Source organism: Lutjanus erythropterus, chromosome 2 (assembly GCF_056507025.1).
Source record: "Lutjanus erythropterus isolate fLutEry1 chromosome 2, fLutEry1.hap2, whole genome shotgun sequence".
NCBI lineage: Eukaryota > Metazoa > Chordata > Actinopteri > Lutjaniformes > Lutjanidae > Lutjanus > Lutjanus erythropterus.
The window spans coordinates 46,121,207-46,145,380 of record NC_139318.1 but is presented as its reverse complement, the minus strand read 5'-3'; the positions used below and the strand labels follow the sequence as shown (position 1 = coordinate 46,145,380).

Here is a 24,174-nt window from a genome sequence, read left to right as displayed (position 1 = left end):
TTAATGCTAGTGGCAGTGCATTAAATAAGCTTTTTGTCTGGGAAAAATGTGCTGCAGGCCCTTTAAAGCTTTTTGACAAAGGCATCAGCTCAAAATGTTTTGTTTCAAGAATGAAAAATTAAAAGTATTTTCATTCAGCCTGTTGCAGTTGGTAGGTAGGTTGCTGTCACTGACAAAAATGAGTAAGTAATCATTTTGTTCAATTTGTTTAATATAACCTGAAATGAAAAAAAAAAAACCAACACACTGATCGAAGCTTAGCTTAGCTTTTTTCAGTGATCTCAAAGGTTGTTGTTTCTTGGGGACTTTAAAAAAAAGCAGATAGTGGACGCTGTGATTCCCCCTGAAACAAGCTGCCCAGTGGCAGGTTCATACCTGCAGAGTGCATCTTGTGACTGTTTAATAAGAAAAGTGTGAATAAGTGTAAGTGTAAACATCCTGATACACAGCGAGCAAACTGACTTCAAGTTGCTGTTATTTATCAGTTGTTGTGAGCAGAAGAGATAAAGATAGATGAGGAGGAGGAGGAAGAGGAGATGTCCAGGCTGTTTTGCCATGAAGGTTAGAGGAGTCAGACTCTCCATTAAGACACACTGAATGTTGTAGTTGCTGAGATGTTGAATAATTTACTGCAGCAGTGAAAAGCAACACCCACATTAAACTTTAGAGACAGGGCTGCAGTCTGCTGCTTCTCGTCTCTCCAACCTCAGTTAAACATGACGGACTTTAATACACTGAAGAATATGAGCATCAGGCCTCCACTGATCTCTGAATCCAAACTTCAATATGTTAAACTGTTGGTTTGTGTCCTGCTCAATTTACAAATCTACACACACTCACTGCTACACACAGAGAAAAATCCTGATCTGTTCTTCATGTTCCATTTTATATCTGAGCGTACAATAAAGTGTTAGATATTCACTAATGTGTATCTCTAACCTGTCCACACATCTCACACTGATTTCTTTTATCAGAGGGTTGAAACATGCAGAATATTTTCAGGGTTCTCGGTACAGTCATTGTCAGTGCTGCAGTGCAGGTTATACTCGGGTCTGTGGAGTATATTTAGTCCAATTAATTACAATATGATGTTTTTGCATTGCATATACCCACTTCTACAGCCTGTCATTCAGTAGTGTGCTGCAAGGCAGTTTTTCTTTCTATACTGGAAAAGCAAAGGCTTAAATTTTAAATACAAACTAAGCATTTAGACACACTTTTCTTTGGAAGTTTCATAAGAACAAATTAAAGAAAAAACTTTTTAAGATGAACTAAACAGTGTATTCTTACATTTGAGTGTTTATCACACAGGACGTTGATTCTTTTCTGGATGTCATGATTAACATGAAACCGACTTCAACAGGAACCACAACACTGCTGGTTGTTCTGTGTCAGCAGAGTTTGACTTTGTTGTTTGTTTCTTGCTCAAACAAAGAGAAGTAAAGATTTTCAACTTTAAATAGATGACTTCAGTCAAGCTGTTGTGAACATGCTAAAGTTTAATATGAGGCTTGACAGGAGTTTGACATCTCTAATTTAAATGATCAGTGAGGCGGAGGCACTTAACCAAGGTTGATTAATATATAAGTAACAATCCGTGAAATTAAATGTGTCAGATTTGTGTTATTTTTCACAAAAAAACATCAGAGTCCTGGATATCCAGGAAATGAAAACCTTAAATATTTCTTTACACAGTCAGTCACTGTATGATACAGTCTATTAGTGTATAAATGGGAATATAAGCCAATATTGTTTGTATAAACAGATGGACATTTACACACAATTACATATACGGACAATAGAGCCCATCAGACACAGGGGTGATTGGGGTATTAAGCCAGATAATAAACCATTATTTGTATTTTCTCCTGGACGATTGTGGGAAACAAACAATCGTCGGTGATGTTTCTTTGACAAACAGTAAACATGTGTTAGGAGTGAGAGGGCAGAGAGGAAGGCTGAGGGCTGTAATTATCTGTCTTTGTATTATAATCATCTCTCTGCACCACTCTTATTCTCCATCTATTTTTGTGTCTCTGATTTTCTACTGTACGTCTCTCCGTCTCTGAGACCCCATTAACGCCTCGTAATAAAATGCAACCCGTGTGTGGGCACGCTGACCAGATAAGGAAAAACTCATGTTAATGCGACGTGGAAATGCATCGTGATAGGAATCCGATCAGATCCGCCAGACCACATCTGGAGGTCGTCTGGCTCACATTGTGTTCAGATCTTATGTAGGTGGAAGCACAGTCTGTACAACGTGCTGCCATCTGAACACAATATAACGCTGATACAGATCTTTATTTTTAGTTAACAGAAAATATAAGTTGTTGTTTGAGTTTAGGGAGCAAGCAGAGAGATAAAGAGAGGCCTCTATTTACCAATTATTAAAGCACCAAAACCCAAAAATTATTGTAATAATAATAATAAGAAGAAGTATGCATTTTAAAATGTGCTCATAGACACTTTACATGACACAAAAAAGTAAAGTAAAACATGGAAACAATAAGGCTTTATCAGCATAAAAGCAACAACAACTAAAAAAACTAAAACTAAAATTTAAAAATTAAGAACCAGGTGTAAAAGGAGAAGAAGGGCTAATTATTACACATTACAGACATAAAACAGGTGAGAGCAGTTTTGAAAGAGGGAAGATTCAACAGAGGGGTGTGAAAAATGAAAGCAGCACAGGTGGGAAAGAAAAGATTTACAGTAAGAAATAACTGTGTGTGCATCTGTGCAGCTGGTCTGCTGTTAACCAGGCAGATAATTTATCTCCTCACAGAAACACCACAACACACCTGACACAGTGTTTTATACAAAGAAAGGGAGAACTTACAGGAGAAATATGTGATATATTTACTGCAATAAATCAGTCAGAGCTTTACTTGGTATTTCTGGCTCACGTGTTTTTAAATGGATAATCAGAAATATGCGATTTCACATATTTAAGTTTATAATAAAGGGTCTACTCTCTAATAAAGAACATACAATTTCTAGTTTTTGTCTAATTTGATACAAAGAACAGCTTGTTATGTCTTATTACTGAACTGTAAAGTAAAGTGAAACCTCCGGTCTAATACCAGGTGTGAATGGAGTGTGAAACACACTGTTTCTCTGTTTCCTTCTTTTTTCTTGGACTGCTTGTTGAGATAAATCTAATCTCAGATGTGTCACCATGATTGTCCCCTAGAAGACAGTTAAAGCTCAGGTCAAAACAAGGTGACATGCAGCACTTTGAGCTGACTGGTGCAGACGGAGACTGTGTTATTTGTGGGTGGATGACATTTTTACTGCAGCCTTGTTCCTCTTTTGTTGTCTCCTCGCCTTCTCTTGTTCACTCATTGTTGTGTCTCTGTATCCTTTATGAAGCTTTTGTCTCTGTCTCTGTCTTTGTCTGTCCATACATTAGTTTATTTTTATCTCTTTGTGTCTTCGTCTCTCTTTTCTTCTGTAGCAACATGACCTTTAAGTGAACCAGCGCTTCAACACCATCAGCTAAATTAGAAGCAGCACAACACTCTGATGACCTCCTGCCCATCATACACACACACACACACGCACGCACGCATGCACGCACACACACACACACACGCACGCACACACACACGCACGCATGCACGCGCACACACACACACACAGAGAGCCAGGTATCGTCAGAGAGGTGCCTGAGGTGTTCTGAATGCACTGACCTGTTAACAGCCCTCTGTTGTCACAGTTAACCAGGCAGAGACAAGAACAAGATGTTCTGTGTGTGTGTGTGTGTGTGTGTGTGTGTGTGTGTGTGTGTGTGTGTGTGTGCGCGCATGTGTTCATGCTACCTGCTCTACATCTGATGTCTCCGTTATCACAGCTTCTCTGTTCTGTTCTATGATTCTTGACATCAAACGGGGCAGACAGATTTCAGATCAGTTCATTATTGTACAAGTGTGTTTAGTTTGGGCTCCTTTTGTGTTTCTGAACTTGTACTTACATTTTTAAAAGTCACATTTCAAACTGGGACCCATTTTTAATTAAACACAGTAGATTCATGTTTCTACAGTACACGGATCTTAGAATAATTATAATAATATAACTTTGCACCTTTACTTTGCTGTATTTAAGAGTAAAAGAGTAAAGAGAAAAAAGTAAATAAAACTTAAAATATAAAATATAAAACAAGATAAAAACTACCAGGCAACAGATGGTGAAGCACCTACTGCAATGGCATCACTACTGCCATATCCAGCCAGCAGACATTTGTAAATTTTTAATTTTTTTTTTTTTTGTATAGTCTTGGTTTTCTTTAAGATGCATAGAATAGTATAGTCTGTTTTCTAATAATTCATTGGTTTAAATGGAGCGCTAATGCTAAGAGAATGCACATCTTAAAAATCTTATAATAATCTAATTTAATCTCGATCTAATCTTTATCTGCAGTATTTCTTTTGTGCAGAAATACTGGATGAATAGATGTAAAAAACAAAAAAAAACAAAAACAAAAAACAACTAGAAAAAAAGGTTGCTGAGCAGCGGCGACTAGAGGAATGAAATGAGTCGTGTTTAAAATGCAGCCAATATGACCACTAAGGCCCTTTAAGGCAGAAATACTCAAATACTCTACAAATACTGTTTTGTGTTGTTGTAATTTTAATAAAACAACAGTGAATTAAACATACACACATCTAGGAAAAGTTGGGGTCCTGCAGTTACATGGGTTTTATTACAGTAAAGTTATTACACACACACACACACACACACACACACACACACACACACACACACACACACGATCACATGATCTGCCCAGGCTGACACCTGACAGAGATCATTACAGCAAATACCATCAGTTAAGAAAAAGTGAATTTAAACAGAGGATACTGACTTTACCTGCAGAGATTCTCAGAAAATGAGTTTTAGTTCAAACGAGGCAGAAGTCATGGAGACTGAGAACCAGGATTATGTGACAGTTTGTGATACAGACACATTTCCACCACACTTCATCATCCAGGAGGCTCAGTTTCGAGGGGAGACAGCTAACAGATAGTTATGGTGTGTATTAGCCTTGATACCGGTGATCAATGATCTCTGTTCTCCAGTTGCTGTTGTCTAAAAAGCACATTTTACCAGATTCTGAGTCTCCAGGCTCAATATTCACTGGTTATGTTTTTATTTGTCATATCTGAGTCTGAACTCCTCTCTCATCCCTGATAACACAGCAAGGAACAAAAGAAAGCTTTGTTGTCAGTGTGCGGATGGAAATAGTAAAGGTGAGAACACAAAACACTAAACTAAATTCAGTCAGGACCTCTTAGTCAAAGAAAACTTTATTTCCAGTTGCAGTTAGTTATATTTGAGGGTCTGGCTCTGTTCTGGACCCTCCCTGCCCCGTACATGGACAGCCTGAGGCAGAGAGAGCAGCAGCAAAGACCCCCTGTATAGGCAGAGATCAGAGCCGGCGTGAATGAAAATACAGATGACTTTGATTAAGTCAGACGCGGCATAAAAAGGAGGAGCTGAGGTGGAGGCGGGTTGTAAGGCAGCTTGCAGAGAAAGCAGCAAAGGTGGGCAGACAAAGGCGCCTTAAAGAAGGAGCCCTGTATGAAACACAACGATTGGATGCTTAGAAGAGAGGTGGTTTATAAAGTCTCATAAACCAAAGTTTGAGATTTTTTACCACTGTGGAAAGTGGTGTTTTTAGATTTAAATCAGCTCCTGTTAGATTATTCTTAATCTTATTCTGCTGCTTTAATAGAGAATGAGAATTTATTGTTGTAGCTGGTTAAGTTAGAGCTCATTTAACTACTTTGTATACAGTTTAGTAGAATTAATCTCTTCAATTTACTCACACGATAAATATGACACGACCAAACTCCTGAGAAAATATGAGTGTGACCGAGGTACAGACTACATCTGGTGCAATCAGCTCTAATTTGCAATTAGTTAGGGATTCAGTATAAAATATTACATAGAGTGCAACAAATTCAGTGGTTAATTGTGAGATTTTGTAGTTAATCAACCAGTGGTTGCTTTAGATTATCACTTGTCTTTGGCAGGTGGAGGTTGCTAATCTTGGACCCTGAAGTTGACATTAGCATTTAGCTCAAAGCCCTTTAGCGTGACTGCAGACTATTTTTAAATCTAAATCTGCAAAGTAACCATTAAGAGACGATCTAAATATGCAGCAGTGGAGCAGAGTCTGAGTATGAAGAGGACATTTTCTGACCTGTGTGTGTTTGTGGTTCTGAGCAGACAGGTAATTGAGCGAGTTCCCCGGAGGCCGGGCCGCCACCTCTGAACCGCTCCTGTCACACGGATGGCTAAGCACAGTTACTCTATTTCTCCTTAGCACTGTTGTTCTCATTTCTTCTGTCTTTATAGGTCTCTCTCCCACACCCTCCTCCAAAAATACATTCACAGTTGACTAACAGAGGACGGCGCTCCCCCGTGTTTTATTATGCCATGTTTGACCCTAAAAGGTCCTTTGACAGGCGCAGCAGAATACATCTCTGTCGACAGCAGCAGCAGCTGAGACGCTGCCTAAAAGACAGCAGGGTTATTATGCATGATGGCACAGGGGGACTTCCTTTCCCAACCGCCGGAGGCTGCGCTTTCAGAGCACAGATAGGACATACATCTTTACCAACACACACACACACACACACACACACACACACACACACACACACAGAAAGACAGACAGCCAGACAGACAGGCAGGCAGATAGACAGACAGACAGACAGACAGACAGCCGTTCTGGCATCTCAGTAAATATAGTATGTACATTTTCTGCAACTGAGGGAACACATCAGTAGAACACTAACACACACAAACATGTACAGTTGTGTACACAAGGATGTTTTCATACATGAATAAATAACCAAGCACCAGCACAGACACACACACACACACACACACACACACACACACACACATCCAATCCTAAAATAGCTTCCCTCCTCTCTACCTCTGCTCTTCTTCTCCTCACTGAAACATGTAGTAGAATATGAATGAAATCCCTCCAGTGTGCAGGTTTCTCTCAGCAGACTTCTGCAGCCCCAGCTACACTTTTTTAATTCAACATTTTTCTCTCTCCACACTCATAATTTCCATAAAATATTTCCCCAGTCACTTGAGAAGAGAAGATTTTATGACACTAAATACCTAATTACCTCCACATTTGAGGAAGAATACTGTGTAAAGATAATTTAACAGGACCTAGAGCAAGTTCATTTCAGAGAGAGATACCCGGCGCTGCGCAGTGACACTTCTGCACAGAAATAGTAAAGGCGGCCACAGAGGGTGTCAGTGGGTCCTCACACCAGGGGTCGCACACGCTGCAGAGGCGCTGATTGGTTTGTCAGAGACCTGGGGTGAAAACAGTGCCTCACATCTGTTGTTTTGCAACATTAAAGGGAAATAAACTCATTTAAAAGAAGCACAGCTGAGCAAGTTGATGAGCACCAGCATCTCTGTGAGACCTCGACTTCCTTTAATGATTCTACAAACACGTAACCAAAAGTTCCTCATGAGAAATTATGAATTATTGCACCTGAGAGGGACAAATGTTCAAGAGAAAAGTTCAGGAGAAGCTCTGCACAGGAGCCATGTTTCAAGCAGCATTTTTTTTATGTGCATTTAAAGTAATGCTTAAGAAAATGGTGATGGAAACTTGAGGTGGTTTTTGCATTTTCAAGAAATAGTTCATGTGGTTACATCTGCGAGCTAGTTCAGGCAGTCGATTCCAGCTGCACCACAATCACACGTGACACGCTTCACTCTCAGTAGTTCAAAACAAACACACCCTTCTAATCTGGCGGTCTATTTAAACTGTTAACACCTCCCATCTCCCAGCTTATTCAACCCCACCACCACCCCAGCATCCACCTGCAGACTCCGACAGGATGTCCAAGATACGCGTTCATCACTCCTCTGTATCTCTGTGTAAAGATGAGGAGTGATGAGGTCGGAGGCTACACACCAAACTCTGTTCTTCTGCTGCAATAAACATTCTGAAATGTGAGTTGTCTGACTGAAATGCATTTAACATGAGACAGAAACACTTCTTCCAAATATGTTCTGACAAAGCGAATATTTAACTAATAAACTGTTTCCACTGGAGGAGGAGGAGGAAGAGGAGGAGGAGGAGGAGGAGGAGGAGGAGGAGGAGGAGGAGGAGGAGGAGGAGGAGGAGGAGGAGATCTGTTGGTGTCAACTGTCCCATGAAAGAATGATTACAGCTCGACCAACTGACAAAAAATTCTGAAGAGCTCCACTGGTTTTATTTTTTCTTCTTTGAGATTTATTGGCAGTTGGCAAACAATTAGTTTTATTTCCTGTAGGTGACCTCGACTTCTACTCTGTTTATAAAAGCAGTCTATAAACCAACTTCTAACAAAACTATGCATGGCATAGCCTAGTTCTTCTGCTCCAAACACACACAATTCACCTTTTCTTTCTCTTTTTTTTGCAATATTTCAAAGGTTTGCATCAAATACGTCGGGCATTAGAAGAAACACAGGACATGACTGTTTGTTATATTGTTCGGTGCACATAAATGTACTAAATCTGTTGCAACACTATAGCTAATTGGCACCAGGTCAAATTCACTTTAAGACAAATATTCTGCCTGCTATTTATAACTCCTGTGATCCAGTAAGTCAATATGAAAATGATGAGTTTTACTTTGAACTGTTGTTGTCTGATGTTTTGGACTGAAATTGTGAACATTTCAAAGAGTACAAAGTAATAAATACTGAATGAAACATACATGCAGTGGTTGATTATATTTGATACAGTGAATATAAAATGTTCAGAAGATGAACAACAGTAAAAACCTTAAAAAGCGTTGCAGTCGTATTAAAAGCCGTGAAGCGACCTGCCGAGCATGCAGGCAGCTTCCATTATGACCTTGACAGAAGCATCCATGAATTATTGAGCAGTGCACCTCTGAGACACGGTGCATGTTCTGTAGCAGGTCTGTACAGGTGAGGTCGTCTTCACTCGACATGTTTTCAGTTTGTTCTGTCTGTTTGAGTTACAGGTAGGGGAGCAGTGGAGGGAATTTAAAATTAAATATTCCTAAAATAAGCTGTACTAACCCTTTTGCCGCTCTGGCAGCACGGCTCCGGGGGCGTCAGGGTCGCTCGGTCGGTTGGTCCTCCGCCTCTGAACGTTCCTACAGACATTTGCGTCCTCAGAGGCTGAATCCTGATGATTTTGTTGATTTGTCCTGCAGCACCCTGGCATGTGGCAAAAAGCTTGTTAAGTTGCTAAGTTTAGTTATGGAAATAGGTGCTTGGGAATCCATTTCCATCTATTTTATGCCACTGATGTGATGTTATGTTGCTCCTTTAATCATGCAGCGCTGTGAGAGGAAATGATGTAGAAGGTTCTTGAAGGTGTGCTGGTACCTTATTTGAATTTGTCTGTGGTGCATCTGGCTACACTCAGTATGTCCTCATTAGTACAGTCGTAGAAAAGATGGTTTGAACCTGGTTTTCCGTCTGTCTTAACTGTTTTTTTCTGTCTCTGTCTCTCCAGGGAGTTTTCCCAGCCAGCTACATCCACTTGAAGAAAGCCATCGTCACCAACAGAGGGTAAGTTTACCAACTTAAAACTACACCAGCAACTTTAACTGTGAGTTGATCTGTCTACATGAAGTTTGGGACCATCATTTTCACAATTAAGATTAATTTAACACCTACATTTACTTCAACATCCCACTGTTCATTTTGTTAGGTTTTATTTTTTAATTAGTCCTTTGTCAAATGTTCTTGTTAGTTTTATTAGATTTAGTCAACCTTATCCTGTTTTTTTAAGGTATTTTAGTCTTTTATTAGTCAAAGAAAAACTGAAAAACTATTTTAGTCTAGTTTTACTAAAACAAAACTGTTGACATTTTGGACATTTCAATCAGTCACATCATCGTAACATCAAGTCTCTGTGAACTTTAACTTCTGCTCGCTGTCTGCTGTCAGTGTCCAGTTGGGGCGAGTTCATTCCAGCAGCACGGGACACAAAACTGCAGTACTTTACTCTTTTTTTTACCAAAGAAAATATTTAGTATAATTATAGTTTTTGTAGTTTAGTTCTGCATTTTAGTCTGTTCTTTTCTTGTCAAAAATATTACACATTGATGTAATCTCAGTGTTTAATGACGTCGATGCTCATCATCGTCTTGTCTCAGTCGTGAAAAAAAGGCCGTTGACGGGGAAACTTCCGTCATTGCTCTTCTCAACAAAATTAGCTCCATACTATGTGTTCATTTCCCCTCCGTCTGTATCTTTCCACCTCAGTCTGTTTTTCACTCTTAATCTTCTTTATCATTTCAACATTAATCAACATTATAATGAACATAATATAAACTGTGCAGGCGGCGTGCAGTTTGACCTTCACTGGCTGTGATCTGTCACTGTCTGACTGAACAGCCTCATGAATGTGATATTTTACAATTCATAATGTTTAAACTAATGAAATCCATTAAACCAAGTAGTCTGGTGTTTTCAGACTCTTTCTATTGAGCTGAGACAGATTCCATCCTCTGTTTGCTTTCAGCGGCTGCGATGTTTAAGATAGTTGGCTCAATAAAATCAGTGATCACTCAGAGTTAAAAAGCAAAACTCTAAAAAAACTTTGGATGGATTCTTCAGCAGATTTTGGCATCTTTCTTCAGTGAGAAGCGCATTTTACCACACAGCTGCTGAAGGTAAATCCATCATGTGCTGCAGTATTTCACCTGGAAGGTTTTTGGATAAACTATAAATCCAGTGTTCTTGAATCTTTGGGCTTCACCTGGAATCTTGTCTCAGACGTCAAATGTCGCGGTGCATTTTATTCCTCCAGCGCTGCGCACAATTTGTATCTTCATTGTGTTGAAGTATTTCCGCACAAAGCTGGTGGCAGACATCATGCTGTGTGGCTAATTCAGATCGCAGAGCCACAAGTTATTCCATGAAGTGCATTAATGATCAGAGGTGTTTGAATTCATGGCACTTTGTGCTTGTTAACCAGTTAATTAAAGCACTCGGCTGGAGCAACAAAACACACACCACCCCGCGTGAAAATTTAATCTTAAGAATAATGTAGCACATGCTATGACTTTATTAGTGATCCTTTCAAATACTAATTAAACTTATTAGTCTATGGCAATTTTACAAGAGCATTTTTTCCTGCTTTGGTGCAGGATTAGGGGGTCGCTGCAGCGCCCCGCCATAGAGGGCACCTGTGGATAAAAGTGTGAATAACTTTGCTGGAGCTCCTCCATACAACTGGTACAATCAGCACTAACACTGTGGTTCCAGTTGAGATCGTCTGAGAAACTCTGACATTTAGCCAAACTTTGACACACCTCTGTGTTTCATGAGTCATCACTGAAGGAGCAGCTGAAGGTAGCCGTAGCTTCCTGAGAGGGAAAAGAAGTTGTTTAGCTGTTTACTGCGACAGTTTCTTCCACACACACCTTCACTGGCTGTCAGTCCTGTGATGAATGAGGCCCTTCAGCTTGATTCTTTTATCAAATTATCACTCACTTCCTGCCTCAGAAACTGAAAGAATCCAAATCAATTTTCACCTCTCAGGCCTCTGCAGCCTCCAAACTCTAAACATGTTGTTGGTAATTTTTCTCCAGCGTTCTCTGATGGAAAGCAGTGAAAAACAGCTGAGAGTGCCTCGTACGGTGAAAGCAGCAGGGTGCTCTGTGTGAACATGATTTTTTAATGGCAACAGGGTTTGTATGTCAGCATCTTTAAGTCATTCAACACTGATCTGATTGTCTGAGTTTCTCTCTGGATGATGCTGCAGTTGACTCCACTTTATTTTCCGCGCCACTCGGAGGCCTTTTCTTCTCCTCCCAGCTAAATCCACTTAAGAACTAATTTGATGAAATCTGGTTTTCTGTTGGGATCAGTTGTTTTGAGACCTATTCTCTCTAAATAAGGTATGAACCTCCTCGTTTCTGATTCCCTTCCAAGTTTGAGAGTACATATTTTAATACATTTGCATAATGATTGGAAAAGCTTTTTTTTTTAAACTTCAGATTAATCAGAGTTACAGAGCGTGTCTCGATTTGCATAAGAGTTTTTTAATTAAAGGCAGGGAGAGTAAATTAATTGGAATTAGTGAATCCTTTACTGTTTCAAGTAGACCTCCAGGGCAAAGAGAGGCAGAGTTTGAGTGGAGAGAGTTGGAGTGTGTTTTACTGAATCGAGGCGGCTGCAGCATGATGACAAATATAGTTCTGGACTATTGACCAAATGGGTCTGAAAGCAGTGTGTGTGTGTGTGTGTGTGTGTGTGTGTGTGTGTGTGTGTGTGTGTGTGTGTGTGTGTGTGTGTGTGTTTGTGCTGTACATGTGGGTGTGTTTGAAAGAGGCCATGAACTCTGTAAAACTGTAAAAACAAGTCAACACAGTTCAGTAGTTTTCGGTGCATCAGCTGAATCAAAGGTGACTATTTAACGAATTAAAGATTCAGATTCATTTAGAGGCTTTAGTCTAATTTCTGTTTAACAACCATGAAGTTTAAGATGAATACAAACTATGAAAGAGGACGTCTTCCAATTTAAGATAAGATATAACTTTGTTAATTCTCTAATAACATGCAGGGTATCAAATAAATGAAATATAAATATAAAATATGAACTGTATGAGGAGTAAATGCAAAGAAACTGTGCCTAAAAAGTGGTAATGGTGTTACATTGAAAGTAATGTTGGCAGTGATACTGAGAGGTAATTAAAGTTATATTGCACCAGATAATGACTGTAAAGATGGGACATGATATTGAATGTAACTGGACATGTAGTCCAGTGAAAAGTGAAAAGTTATAGTGAGAGTGGTGTCGTTCTCATTATTTGAAGTGTGGTTGAATGAGGTCAGTGTTTTACCTGCAGTAGATGGAGGTTGACGTTTGATGAAGCACAAACAGAATTCACTTTACAGCACAGAGGAAGAGGAGGGGGAGGAGGAGGAGGAAGAGGAGGAAGAAGGTTCTTCTTCTTCCAGAGGCGAAGCTTTCAGAGTTGTTGTTGACAACAGATTGTAGGAGTGAAAAACAAACTGAGGAATCACTGTCAGCACAGAAAAGTAAAGTAAAAAGTAAAGTATCTTTCATCAGTTCTTATCCTTCAGCTGACGTCTCACACACAACAGAAAGAAGTTTTCACTGAAGGTACTCTGATCGATATTGGTTGATATTTGTTTTACGTAGTTTGATCAATGGTCTCGAGCCAATCAGATGACAGAGTGACAGGGAAGTGGTCCAAGTTTGACACACTCGCACACAGGGACAAGGACTTCATGGGGCATTCAGGTGCACCTTGTAACTTCAGAAATCTGCATCGCTTTGTACAGCAGCTAAGTGCATGGGTGCTAAGAGGGACTTCATGGTGCATTCAAGTGAAGCATCGTGAACTCGAGGCTCGAGACCACCATGTTCATGCACAGCGGAAAATGATGGAAAAACGGAACTCCTTTACTTCTTTCTTTTATTTTTATGGGCAGTTTAAGGTCTGTGTTCTCTGTTGTGCCCTCTAGTGGTGTTTTGCAGTAACATGCGTAGACAAGCAGCCGTGTCATGAACAGTTTGCTTCACTACACAGTCGGTTGTCTACACGAGCGCATCGTCAAACAGCAAGTATACCTCCGGCCTTACTTCTTGTCCTGCCCTGCTCCTCCCAGGCAGCCGAGAACCTTCTGCTTCTCTTCCGTTTTCTGTTTCCAGTTGTAAAACAAATAAATTTACAACTTTTGATATGTCTTCTATCTTTTCCTTTAGTTTATTGGTCCTTAAATATTGAGAAACACTTGCAGTCAGAATACTGAGACATGAAATAGAAGCTGTCAGTCATCTTCAGCCTCTCATTTGTTGGAGTCATCACACTGAGATGTGAATATCTATATTTAAGTGCAACATGAAGCAAAATGTGTTTTATTGATTTTAAATTGTTTCCAGCCAGCACCGCCGAGTTAATACGGGGGAAACACAGGATGTGCGGCAGCCCTCCAGTTCGAAGGCTGCGTCGAGTTGTCAGGATGTTGTGAAGAACGCTTTGCCAGCTGTCTGCTTCTCTGCAGGATAAATACACTCTCAGAGCTGACATTTATAAATATCAGACAACAGCTCCCCCGCACTTCAGGATCACACCCGGAGAGACAAATAAACCTGTGAACACACACAACGCTGCATTCATGTCAGCCAGAAGACACAGACTCACACAACATGCAGTTACATATTGTGCAAACACATGAAAGGCATTTTTAAAAACACACACGTGCAGGTATGATAAAAGGAGAGTGAGGCGTATACATCTCCAACTACTTCCTGTAAATTACCTGAGGGCAGATTAGACGCTTCAGTGAGCTCCATCACCTGGGATTATTTTTCATTTTTTACAAGCAGGTGTGTAGCAGAATTAAAATTTGTTTATTCTTTATTTTATGGCTGGAAGTGGTGTGATGTTTTCGACGTTCACTGAGACGTCCTGCGCAGGAGGTTTGGGTGGACGGTTGGATTAAAACAAAAAGGTTCACATCCAACCTCTAAACTCAGGTGACTCGGTTTCTTTTATCTACAATCCTATGAAAATGATCCTGATAGATAAACATAGGAAACAATAAATAAATGGATTTACTTTGCCACATTTGAAAAAATGGGCTACTGGTGTTTTTTCATCTTACTGATGCTCAGAGGGTCAGCGTGAAAATCTACTTTTTTATTCTAGGATTGCACCGTTAATACTACAAAAAATCATGATCTCAATTCATACAGGCTCTAGATTAAGATAAAGATTACATAATCAGGACACAGAAAAAGGTAGCTGCATTCCATTACAGTTACAGATTAAAAAAAAGATTTACAGATACATTTAGTGAAAATTGGGATTATTAGTAGGATTACAATTTGAAAATAAAGACAAATATTCAACTATGCACAGTAAACACACAGCTGATTTCTGGGTGGAAATCTTTTGCCTTCAAATCAATCAATCAATAAATAAATAAATTGTGGACAACAAAGGGAAGAACAGCTGGACAAACTAATAAACCTAACAATGAACATTTTCAATAGAGGCCATGATGATGAATTGAGTTGTGTGTGCACGAGTAGATCTTCTTTATTTTGCACTAAGTACACCCGTTTTTAATAAATGTATTTGTAATCTGATTACATCTTCAGTAGTCAGTTACAGAACGCCAGAAAGCTTTTAAGCAAAAGATGAAAAACAAAAGTGTGACACAGGAAAACACTGGTGGCAACGGTGAGATTGATGTTGAGATATCAGATATTAATCACCATGAAAATCAGCACCAACAGTATCAATCAGTACAGACATTTGTACAGATTTGTTATAATATTTTGCAGAAATATTCAGATAAAAGAGGAATCAGATGAAGCCAGCACTGACTGGTTATTTTGTAAGAACGAGGTGAACAGGCGACAGTCGGGACAAGAAGGATTAAAATAAAATAATTTAGAGTAAAATCATTTGTTATTAATGTTGTGAAGATCAGTTACAGATTCTGAGGATGATATGAAGCTCAGTGTTCTGACTCAGGTGTCTCACAGTCATTTAGATTTATTAAAACATTTTCAGGAGATAAGATTAGTCATTAGATCAGATGAGTCATGAAGCTGTAGGAGTTTACATACACATTTATTCTTTTTAATCACAAATTCCTCCTGCAGTCGTCTCTTTCATCTGGTTTAAACTGGTTAGATTACATCAACAATCAGAAAAAACAAGTGAAAACACATCAATAATAGTCTTTCATATTTTACAAAAATGAACAGGACATATCTTAATAATTAAAACCAGGAATTTTGGCCGACATAACTAATTTAATTATTTTCATAAATTAGTATGTTGTTTATTCTCTGTTACTTTAATGCCTCATTTTCTGCTCGTAAAAACAACTGCTCGTAATTCAGGACTGTCCTGAATTTTTCACGACGTCTCAGAACAAACTGAAGGAAAAATAAGGAGTACAGTTGGTGTGTGTGTGTGTGTGTGTGTGTGTGTGTGTGTGTGTGTGTGTGTGTGTGTGTGTGTGTGTGTGTGTGTGTGTGCTTATTTACACAGTTCAGTGTTGTGACAGTCGACTCATATCAAATTCACTGTGATGAAGCGACCGCCGTCCTGCATGTGACCCCCTGGTTAATGTCAACATTTGATGTAACTCCTGTCTGACACCATCTACTCACATGCATGTATTTATTTATTATTTTTAAAGTCCACATCAACTTTATACTGAAAGTTGGACAAAAAAGGAAAGTTCATGTCCATGTACATGAATCTATAGATGAAATTTAGTTGAAGACATGACTGTGATCGTAATTTCCTTCAGACCTGTCCAGAAGAAAGGTCAAAATAAGATCTCGTCTTTGTCCAGCCTGTGTCTCCGAGACATAAATGAGCTCAATTTTAGACCACCATCTTCTCATGCTTCTTAAATTTGGTTCTTGTGAAACAGACATTGTCTCGTCTAAGCCTGAGACTAATTTGAGGCCAGCTGAAGATCTTAAAATGATCTTTTTTTTTGTCTCACTGCACTGATCTTAAATTATCCTTAAATAATCGGCTCTTGAGATAACAGTGAAGTCTAAAAGAAAACTCGGTTGTCTTAAATGAGATCTTAAATTTGGCTCAGTGGTTAAAGTCTTGTTGCTCGGATGCCAAGAAAAAACCTCTGAGTTGATGAGAAACAGATGAGACTTCAGTGAGCTAAAAATAAGAATCTCATTTATTTCTCATAAGACAAAGAAAAGACAATTGTGAGAAACTGAATTTTCCTCTGGGTGAGGATACAGTTATCTTGTATACAGTCTTCTTCCTACTGTCTAACTCTTTTAGTTATCTTCTTGTTTATTATTGTTTATTTTTTGTTTTTTAATCTTTTGTCTGTGTAATCTTGATATGTGAGGCACTTTGGGCTTCATACATGTATGAAAGGTGAAGTATAAATGAAACAGAGCTGAGTCTTTATCTTTGATGCTCTCTCTTATCTGACGAGAACAAACATAAATGAGCTGTGTGTGTGTGTGTGTGTGTGTGTGTGTGTGTGTGTGTGTGTGTGTGTGTGTGTGTGTGTGTGTGTGTGTGTGTGTGTCCAGCCGCAGACTGATCTGACTGATCTGAAATTTGGATTCAGTTCTGTTTGTGAATCAGTTCAACTCGAAGCTCAAATCAAAGATTGATGTGTGAATCATCTCATCAGCAGTTCTTCTCTTCACATCGTGTAGTTTTTCATCAAACATTTCAAGGAATAAAAGATGAACAAATACATTCAAAATATCTGAGCTCCATCCCACCATGTTGGAACTAAATGACCAGAGGTGAGAAGTAACTTAGTACAAATACTTCACCACTTTAGTTAAGTAGAATTTTCAGGTATCTGTACTTTACTTGAGTACATGTTCTCACTTTTAGTTGAGTAGAGAAGTTGAATCACTACTTCTACTTTTACTGTTTTTACACAAACATCTGTACTTTTACTAGAGTAACTAATGTGTACACTTTTGCCATCCGGATCCATCATCTAATTATTCACTAATATTTAAGAAACACTATTTCAAAATACCACACTGCCATGTATTTTACACAAAATGATAAAACTTCGTCAGATTACACGACAGAATTTGTGGTGAAACAAAGTCAGTTAAGGTAACAAAAAGACAGAATAATAAAAGGTAGTGCAGTTTGAAGCAGCTGTGAGCTTTAATTACTTTCTGAACCAAGTAAGGACTAAAAGAAGTTCCCAAAAATCACTTTTCAGCTGGAAAAGAGAGAGAGAAAAGATTGTGTTTGTCATTCTTTATGCAAATATTTTAGGGAGACACATGAGAAGAGACTGTGGGTGTGGAGGAGACAGAAATATTAGGATGGAACAAAAGTGGCCTTAGACTCATGGAGGACAGAAATGTCAGATGAGAGGCTCAGTGGAGGTGTGGAATAAATATGGACACAAAAAGAAGAAAAACCGGAGGAGAGGGAGGTTAGAGAAGGTGAAAGAGGAAGTGGAGTGAAAGCTGAAGAGATACAAAGGGGAAAAGAAACTGAGAGGGAAGAGAAGGAGGAAACAAAGGAGGGCGGGGTGGAGGAAATGAAAGATGGAAGAAAGTGAAGGAAGAGTAAATGAAAGAAGAGGAGAGGAAAGAAAGCCGAGAGAGGAAAGCTGTGAAGAAGAAGGTGAGGAGAATGATGGAAATGTGCCAGAACACAGAGAAAACTTGAGGAGGGACAGAAGGAGGGAGGGAAAGAAGGAGGGAGAGATTAGATTGAGTGAAAAGCAGAACAGAGGAGAGGAGGAGGAGAAGAGTCTGAGATACAAGTGTAACTAATGTGGGTGAAATCACCAGGCGGCCGCCAGCTACGGCTCAGCTGGGAGATCAGCTCATCGAGCACACTGCTTTTATTAATTAATCAGTTATGAGACAGAGAGAGGGAGAGAAAGGAAAGAATACAAGAGAGGGAGAGCAAAAACCAGTCAGGGAGGAGAGAGAGAGAGAGAGGAAAGAATACATGAGAGGGAGAGCAAAAACCAAGAGTCAGGGAGGAGAGAGAGAGAGAGAGAGAGAGAGAGAGAGAGAGAGAGAGAGAGAGAGGAAAGAATACAAGAGAGAGAGAGCAAAAACCAAGAGTCAGGGAGGGGAGAGAGAGAGAGAGAGAGAGAGAGAGAGGGAGAGAGAGAGAGAGAGAGAGAGAGAGAGAGAGAGAGGAAAGAATACATGAGAGGGAGAGCAAAACCAAGAGTCAGGGAGGAGAGAGAGAGGGAGAGAGAGAGAGAGAGAGAGAGAGAGAGAGAGAGAGAGGAAAGAATACAAGAGAGAGAGAGCAAAAACCAAGAGTCAGGGAGGGGAGAGAGAGAGAGAGAGAGAGAGAGAGGGAGAGAGAGAGAGAGAGAGAGAGAGAGAGAGAGAGAGAGAGAGGAAAGAATACAAGAGAGGGAGAGCAAAAACCAAGAGTCAGGGAGGAGAGAGAGAGAGAGAGAGAGAGAGAGAGAGAGAGAGAGAGGAAAGAATACAAGAGAGAGAGAGAGAGAGAGAGAGAGAGAGAGAGAGAGACAGAGAGAGGGAGAGAAAGGAAAGAATACAAGAGAGGGAGAGCAAAAACCAAGAGTCAGGGAGGAGAGAGAGAGAGAGAGAGAGAGAGAGAGAGAGAGAGAGAGAGAGAGAGGAAAGAATACAAGAGAGAGAGAGCAAAAACCAAGAGTCAGGGAGGGGAGAGAGAGAGAGAGAGAGAGAGAGAGGGAGAGAGAGAGAGAGAGAGAGAGGGAGAGAGAGGTACTCTAATATTCCTGACTCCAGGGCTGAGACAGTGACTCAGCCTTCATTTTTAGTGAACAACTCCCTGATGTTCAAAATTATGTATAAGGGCGGGAGGAGAGGAAGGAGAGAGTTAGCACACAAAGAGTTTCCAAGTCTGTGAGGTGAGCTGAGGTCCTTTTCTTCAGGTGCTGCTGCAGTTTGGAAACATTAGGAGGATTTTCACGTAACAGTACAAACTCACTGTGGAAGAGGTCTTTTAAGGCTGGTTATTTTTGTTTGTATGTTTCAGAACTTTTATTTATCACTTTTTTTATCCTGGATATTCATCCTTTTGTGCAGGGCCGACCACTCACAAATCAAACTTCAACATATATTTAAAGAATAAATGAAAAAGTTTGAAATAGCATGACATCTTTGACTTACAACCAATAAACATTTTTAAAAAATAACAGATAATCTTCAAATTAAATTATTTATATCGTATAGTAGTCTCACCCAGTGCTGGAGAAGTCTGGCTCCACACATACATTTTGCCATAAGGCAAAAAAACGCCCTACCTTGTTTGTATTTCTTTAAACTAAATGACAAACATCTTGGGAGGGGCTAAGCCCAGGATGCAGCAACAGTGCTTTTGCAAAATAGTGTCATGGTGGAGCATTTGCACATCATGAGGCGAGCTCAGACGTTAAAATGACTGCGTCACTGCAAAAAAAAAAAAAAAAAGGTAACAGCTGTTAGCTTGTTTACATTTGTACCATTAGCGTTAATTTGCTGTTTTCAGCATCTAGGTCGCAACTAGGAAGTTGTTCTTGTGTCCGAGGGACTTTGAAATCATAGACAGTAGTGTGCATCCAGTGAGTCAGAGGAATCATATCATGACATCCTTTGACTTTCTGGTTGTGCCACCTGACTTTTGCAACTAATTTCAAATTAAACCAGCTGCTACTCAGATGCCAGTGTTTGTGCCTTTGTAAGCAAGTTCATACATATCGAGTTTTATGATAAAATAATGTTTACCTAGTTTTACAATGGTTGTACCACCTGACACCAGCCAACTGACAAGTTGACAGTAGCTGTTTTTATTCATATTTGAGAGAGATCTACTAATCTTTTCACTCACTCATAAAGGAGGTTCTCTGCCTGATGCAGTAGACAGTCTAAGTCTCACCCACCATGATCACCATGGGACTTAACTTCAGAAAAAATATTAACTGTAGTCTGTAGTGAGAGACTAAATCACTTTAACTCACCTTTGATGAAGCCTAACTGAATGTAACACGACAGAACAGACCGAGGTCACTGGGAACAACAAGGTCAGCGGTTTACTGGGTTTCTGTCTTTTCCTGTTCCTGTTCTGTGGCTGTGTCGCTCTTTGTGCTTTACTTGTGCTCACCTGAATCCTGTGTGATTAAAGTACATGTGTGTTTTTCTGTTCTTTCTCTGCACAGGCCACATGAGACAGTGGTTCCTCTTGAAGACCCCATTGTTACTGAGGTGACGTCAACACTACAGGAATGGGCCTTACTGTGGAAGCAGCTCTATGTGGTAAGAAGCACAGAGTATTTTTCTACATTTGCTGATTGGACATCCACATGAAAACTGACGAATTTTCCCTTTAATGAGAAAATCCATCAATTTGATCTCATTATGAAACACTTTATCATAAAGAAGAGAGTTACAGTGGCGTCATACGTGACTTCATTATTCATACATTTGTACTAAATCAAGTCACAAAGGAAAAAAGGGATGTTTTTCTACAGTTTTAATCGTTTTGTTTTACAGTTCAGTGTAAAAATATAAACCAGACACTGTTCAATGGGCATGAGAAGGAGATTTTCTTTGAAATATTCAGACTTTGTATGCATGGGAGATACTTTTTCCACCTGGTTGCTAGAAGACATTTATCATTTCCCTCCACATTGACAGCACTGTTGTGGTAATCTGACAGCCTTCCTCATAAATTCATGAGCTTTTTTTTTTTTACTGGAGGGCTGTATTTTTTTTTTCATTCAGAACAAACTTTGTGTAAATGCATCAAAAGAAGTTTATCGTTGTCACTCCATGACTTCGGCTTCGTCGGTTCTTGCTGGTGAGATCTTGGAGCAGCTGTGTGTTAAAGACGCTCGGTAACGTCTGCAGGGATGTAAACTCTGAGCGTCCACATTATGTCGTTCAGTGGGGCGTGTGGCGTTTTCACTCAGCAGTAGATCATTTGCTAAGATTCAGACGGAGAGACAGCTGCACTGGAACACAAGTGAAGGCAAACGCTGAATCCTTTGCTCTCAGTCTTCACTCAGAAATGTAAATATCTCACATTTACTTGAAGCGTTCGTTCCTTATGTTCCTGCTGAGAAACCCGCAGCATTACGCTTTTACACACAGAATGATGCCATTAAGTTTGTTTTTACTTTGTACTTGTGTGTGTCTTTGTGCTCCTCGCTGTGTGCATGTTCCAGTGTGTGTGTGTTTGTGCTCCTCGCTGTGTGCATGCTCCAGTGTGTGTGTGTTTGTGTGTCTGTGTGTGTTTTTCAGCTGAATCTAATGTCAAAGATGCCCTTTAACACTTAGAGACAGGGAGGTAAAGAGTTGAAAATGCGCCACAGGTTGTGCCTGTCTCTCTTTGTGTTTTATATTTTGTTTTCAGTTTTTCCGACCGTTTGAACCTTCTGCTCTTCACCCTTTCCTTTTCTTTTTTCTGTGTTTTGTTGAGTCAACTGTCAAAAAAAAGAAAAAGTTGAGAAAGTTTAATATCTTTAACACCTTACAATAACAACGTTAAATATGCAAACTTTAAACTTTATTTTGCTCGCCCAACAGGTGTCACATCCTTTTCATAGACACATTCTGCATTTATGAAAATAATGAGTTTCATTTGTTGTATCAACTCAGGGTCACGGTTATTTCCTGAGCATTTCAGGTTGGAGCAGTGAATATAAACAAACAGTTACATTACTTATTCATTTAATAATGTAGACATTGTTTCTCTGTGTTGTGTCTCACCACCAGAACAGTTTTTTTCAATTGCTAACAGCACAGGTCAAAACTGAAATCACTTTGTCAAAACACAAAAGTCTTTGTCGACCAAAGTGTGAATCATTTAATTGCTTTAACACAAAATGTATTCAATCACCGCATTTCCCAAAATCCATGAACTATTTTCTCATTCAGACTCCACCACTTACAAAAGACATTTTAAAAACACTAACGTGCTTTTAAAAACACATTCAAAACAAAATGATGGCAAATATCATGCATTTCTGCAGGAACCATATATATATAATCTTATCAGAATATTTACAATAGAATAAAATGATAATTACAAACACAGCTGATTGCAATTTCATTTGAAAGTGTACTGACGTGTCCTGTTTTTAGTCTCATTATTCAACATTTACACATTTCACATCCAGCACAATGAGGTACAGGGAAGTTAAACTTTACATTAATGCCATGTTTTTTCATCTACACGTTTCATAACCAGAGGCAGAACATTTAAACCTCCTACTTTTAATTTTATAAAACCTCTTAATTAATGTTACATCCCATCAGTGTCATGTTTTGCAAATTCCGTTTCGTAGGATCAGTGATGCTTTAGAAAGCGAGTTCATGAGGAGGAGAATCACGGCGCCAGTTACAGCAATTAAAAAGTAATAGTGCGAGTTACTTATGAGACGTGGTAAATTTGTTAGGTCTGAAAGTAGTGTAGGATTTTTTACTTTATTTCTTTCTAAGAAATTGGACACACTTGGGTGCAAAAGCAACATTCTCCTGTTTCAACAACCACAAAGGATCAGGAGGCCGCCATTCAGGAAAATCCACAGACAGGAAGAAAGTCTTGTTATGAGAGTGTGGCTCCTGTAAGAGACTGGACAGTGCATGAGAGTGAGTGGGTGATAGTGATGACAGTGAATGCAGCAGAGCAGAGTGACAGTGAATGCAGCAGAGCAGGGAAACAGGTTTGCAGCAAGCAGAAAGTGGTCAGTTTGAGCAGTAACTGTTCAGTGTAACGTTGAGGTCAGACTTCATGACATCAGCCGGATTATAGCCCGGCCCAGAAGACGTAGGTCGTGGGGGGGGGGGATAATCAGTCGTTTCATCCCATGTCGTGTATCATAATGGATGACAACCAATGCCGCATCTAGGACACCAAGTGACATCCTGACAGAAAGACGAGCATGTTTGTGTTTTTTTTACTTCCCACGATGGGTTGTGTCACCTCTGTAATGTTAACCAATAGGAGCACGGCTGATGGCGTTCTGCCAGAGAGATGAATCCAGACACAAATATAAACATGGTGATGTTGTTGATGTCACAAACTAGATATGTGAAACAGAGGAAAGGTTTGTCGAGCTGTGTCTGAGTACAGGACAGCCAGTTTCACACACATACCGCTTCAGACGGTGTTTACATTCTGTCTCCCTGAACTCTGCAGCAAGTGCATCTTTTCTGGTGACATCACGCACGTCATGAAAGACTGCAAATGATGATTGGTCTCTCAGCCACGATGCGGCAAGAATTTATGTCTCCGTAATCACCTGATCTGACACAGTGACGGTTTTAACAGACAGAAATATCTTGTATTGTGACTTCAGCATTAGTTACAGCTGTCAGTTGATAAAGGCTGCAGCTTCTTAAGACCAAGTGGAGCTCCGGCGTGTTGCTTTTCAACTGCTGGTAAAACTGAAGGGGGTTAACCCTGAGGGGAGCATCGACAATGGTCAGGGAGCTGAAGCAGGACGGGGTAATGCTCTTCCTCGTTGGTGGTTTTAGCAGCTTGTTTTACAGCACTATGCAGATAAAAATCTACGTCTTCGGGAAGCTCAAAATGTTTGATTTTAGCAATAATGTGTAAGTTTGTTTGTGTTTATTTCACCAGTAAATTCCCACTGAGATTAAGACCCTCAGCATAAAGTAAAACAGAGAGAGAAG

At 39.7% G+C, this 24,174-nt stretch overlaps 1 protein-coding gene across 1 annotated transcript in view; it reads left to right on the top strand.

Annotated features, from left to right (window-relative positions):
* The window catches only part of LOC146332315 (dedicator of cytokinesis protein 3-like), a 287,446-nt gene that overhangs the window by 143,466 nt on the left and 119,806 nt on the right, over positions 1-24,174 (top strand). The window contains exons 5-6 of the mRNA XM_084741209.1: positions 9,526-9,581; positions 20,694-20,790. Of these exons, the coding sequence (XP_084597335.1) occupies positions 9,526-9,581; positions 20,694-20,790 (153 nt within the window). The remainder of the gene's footprint in view (positions 1-9,525; positions 9,582-20,693; positions 20,791-24,174) is intronic.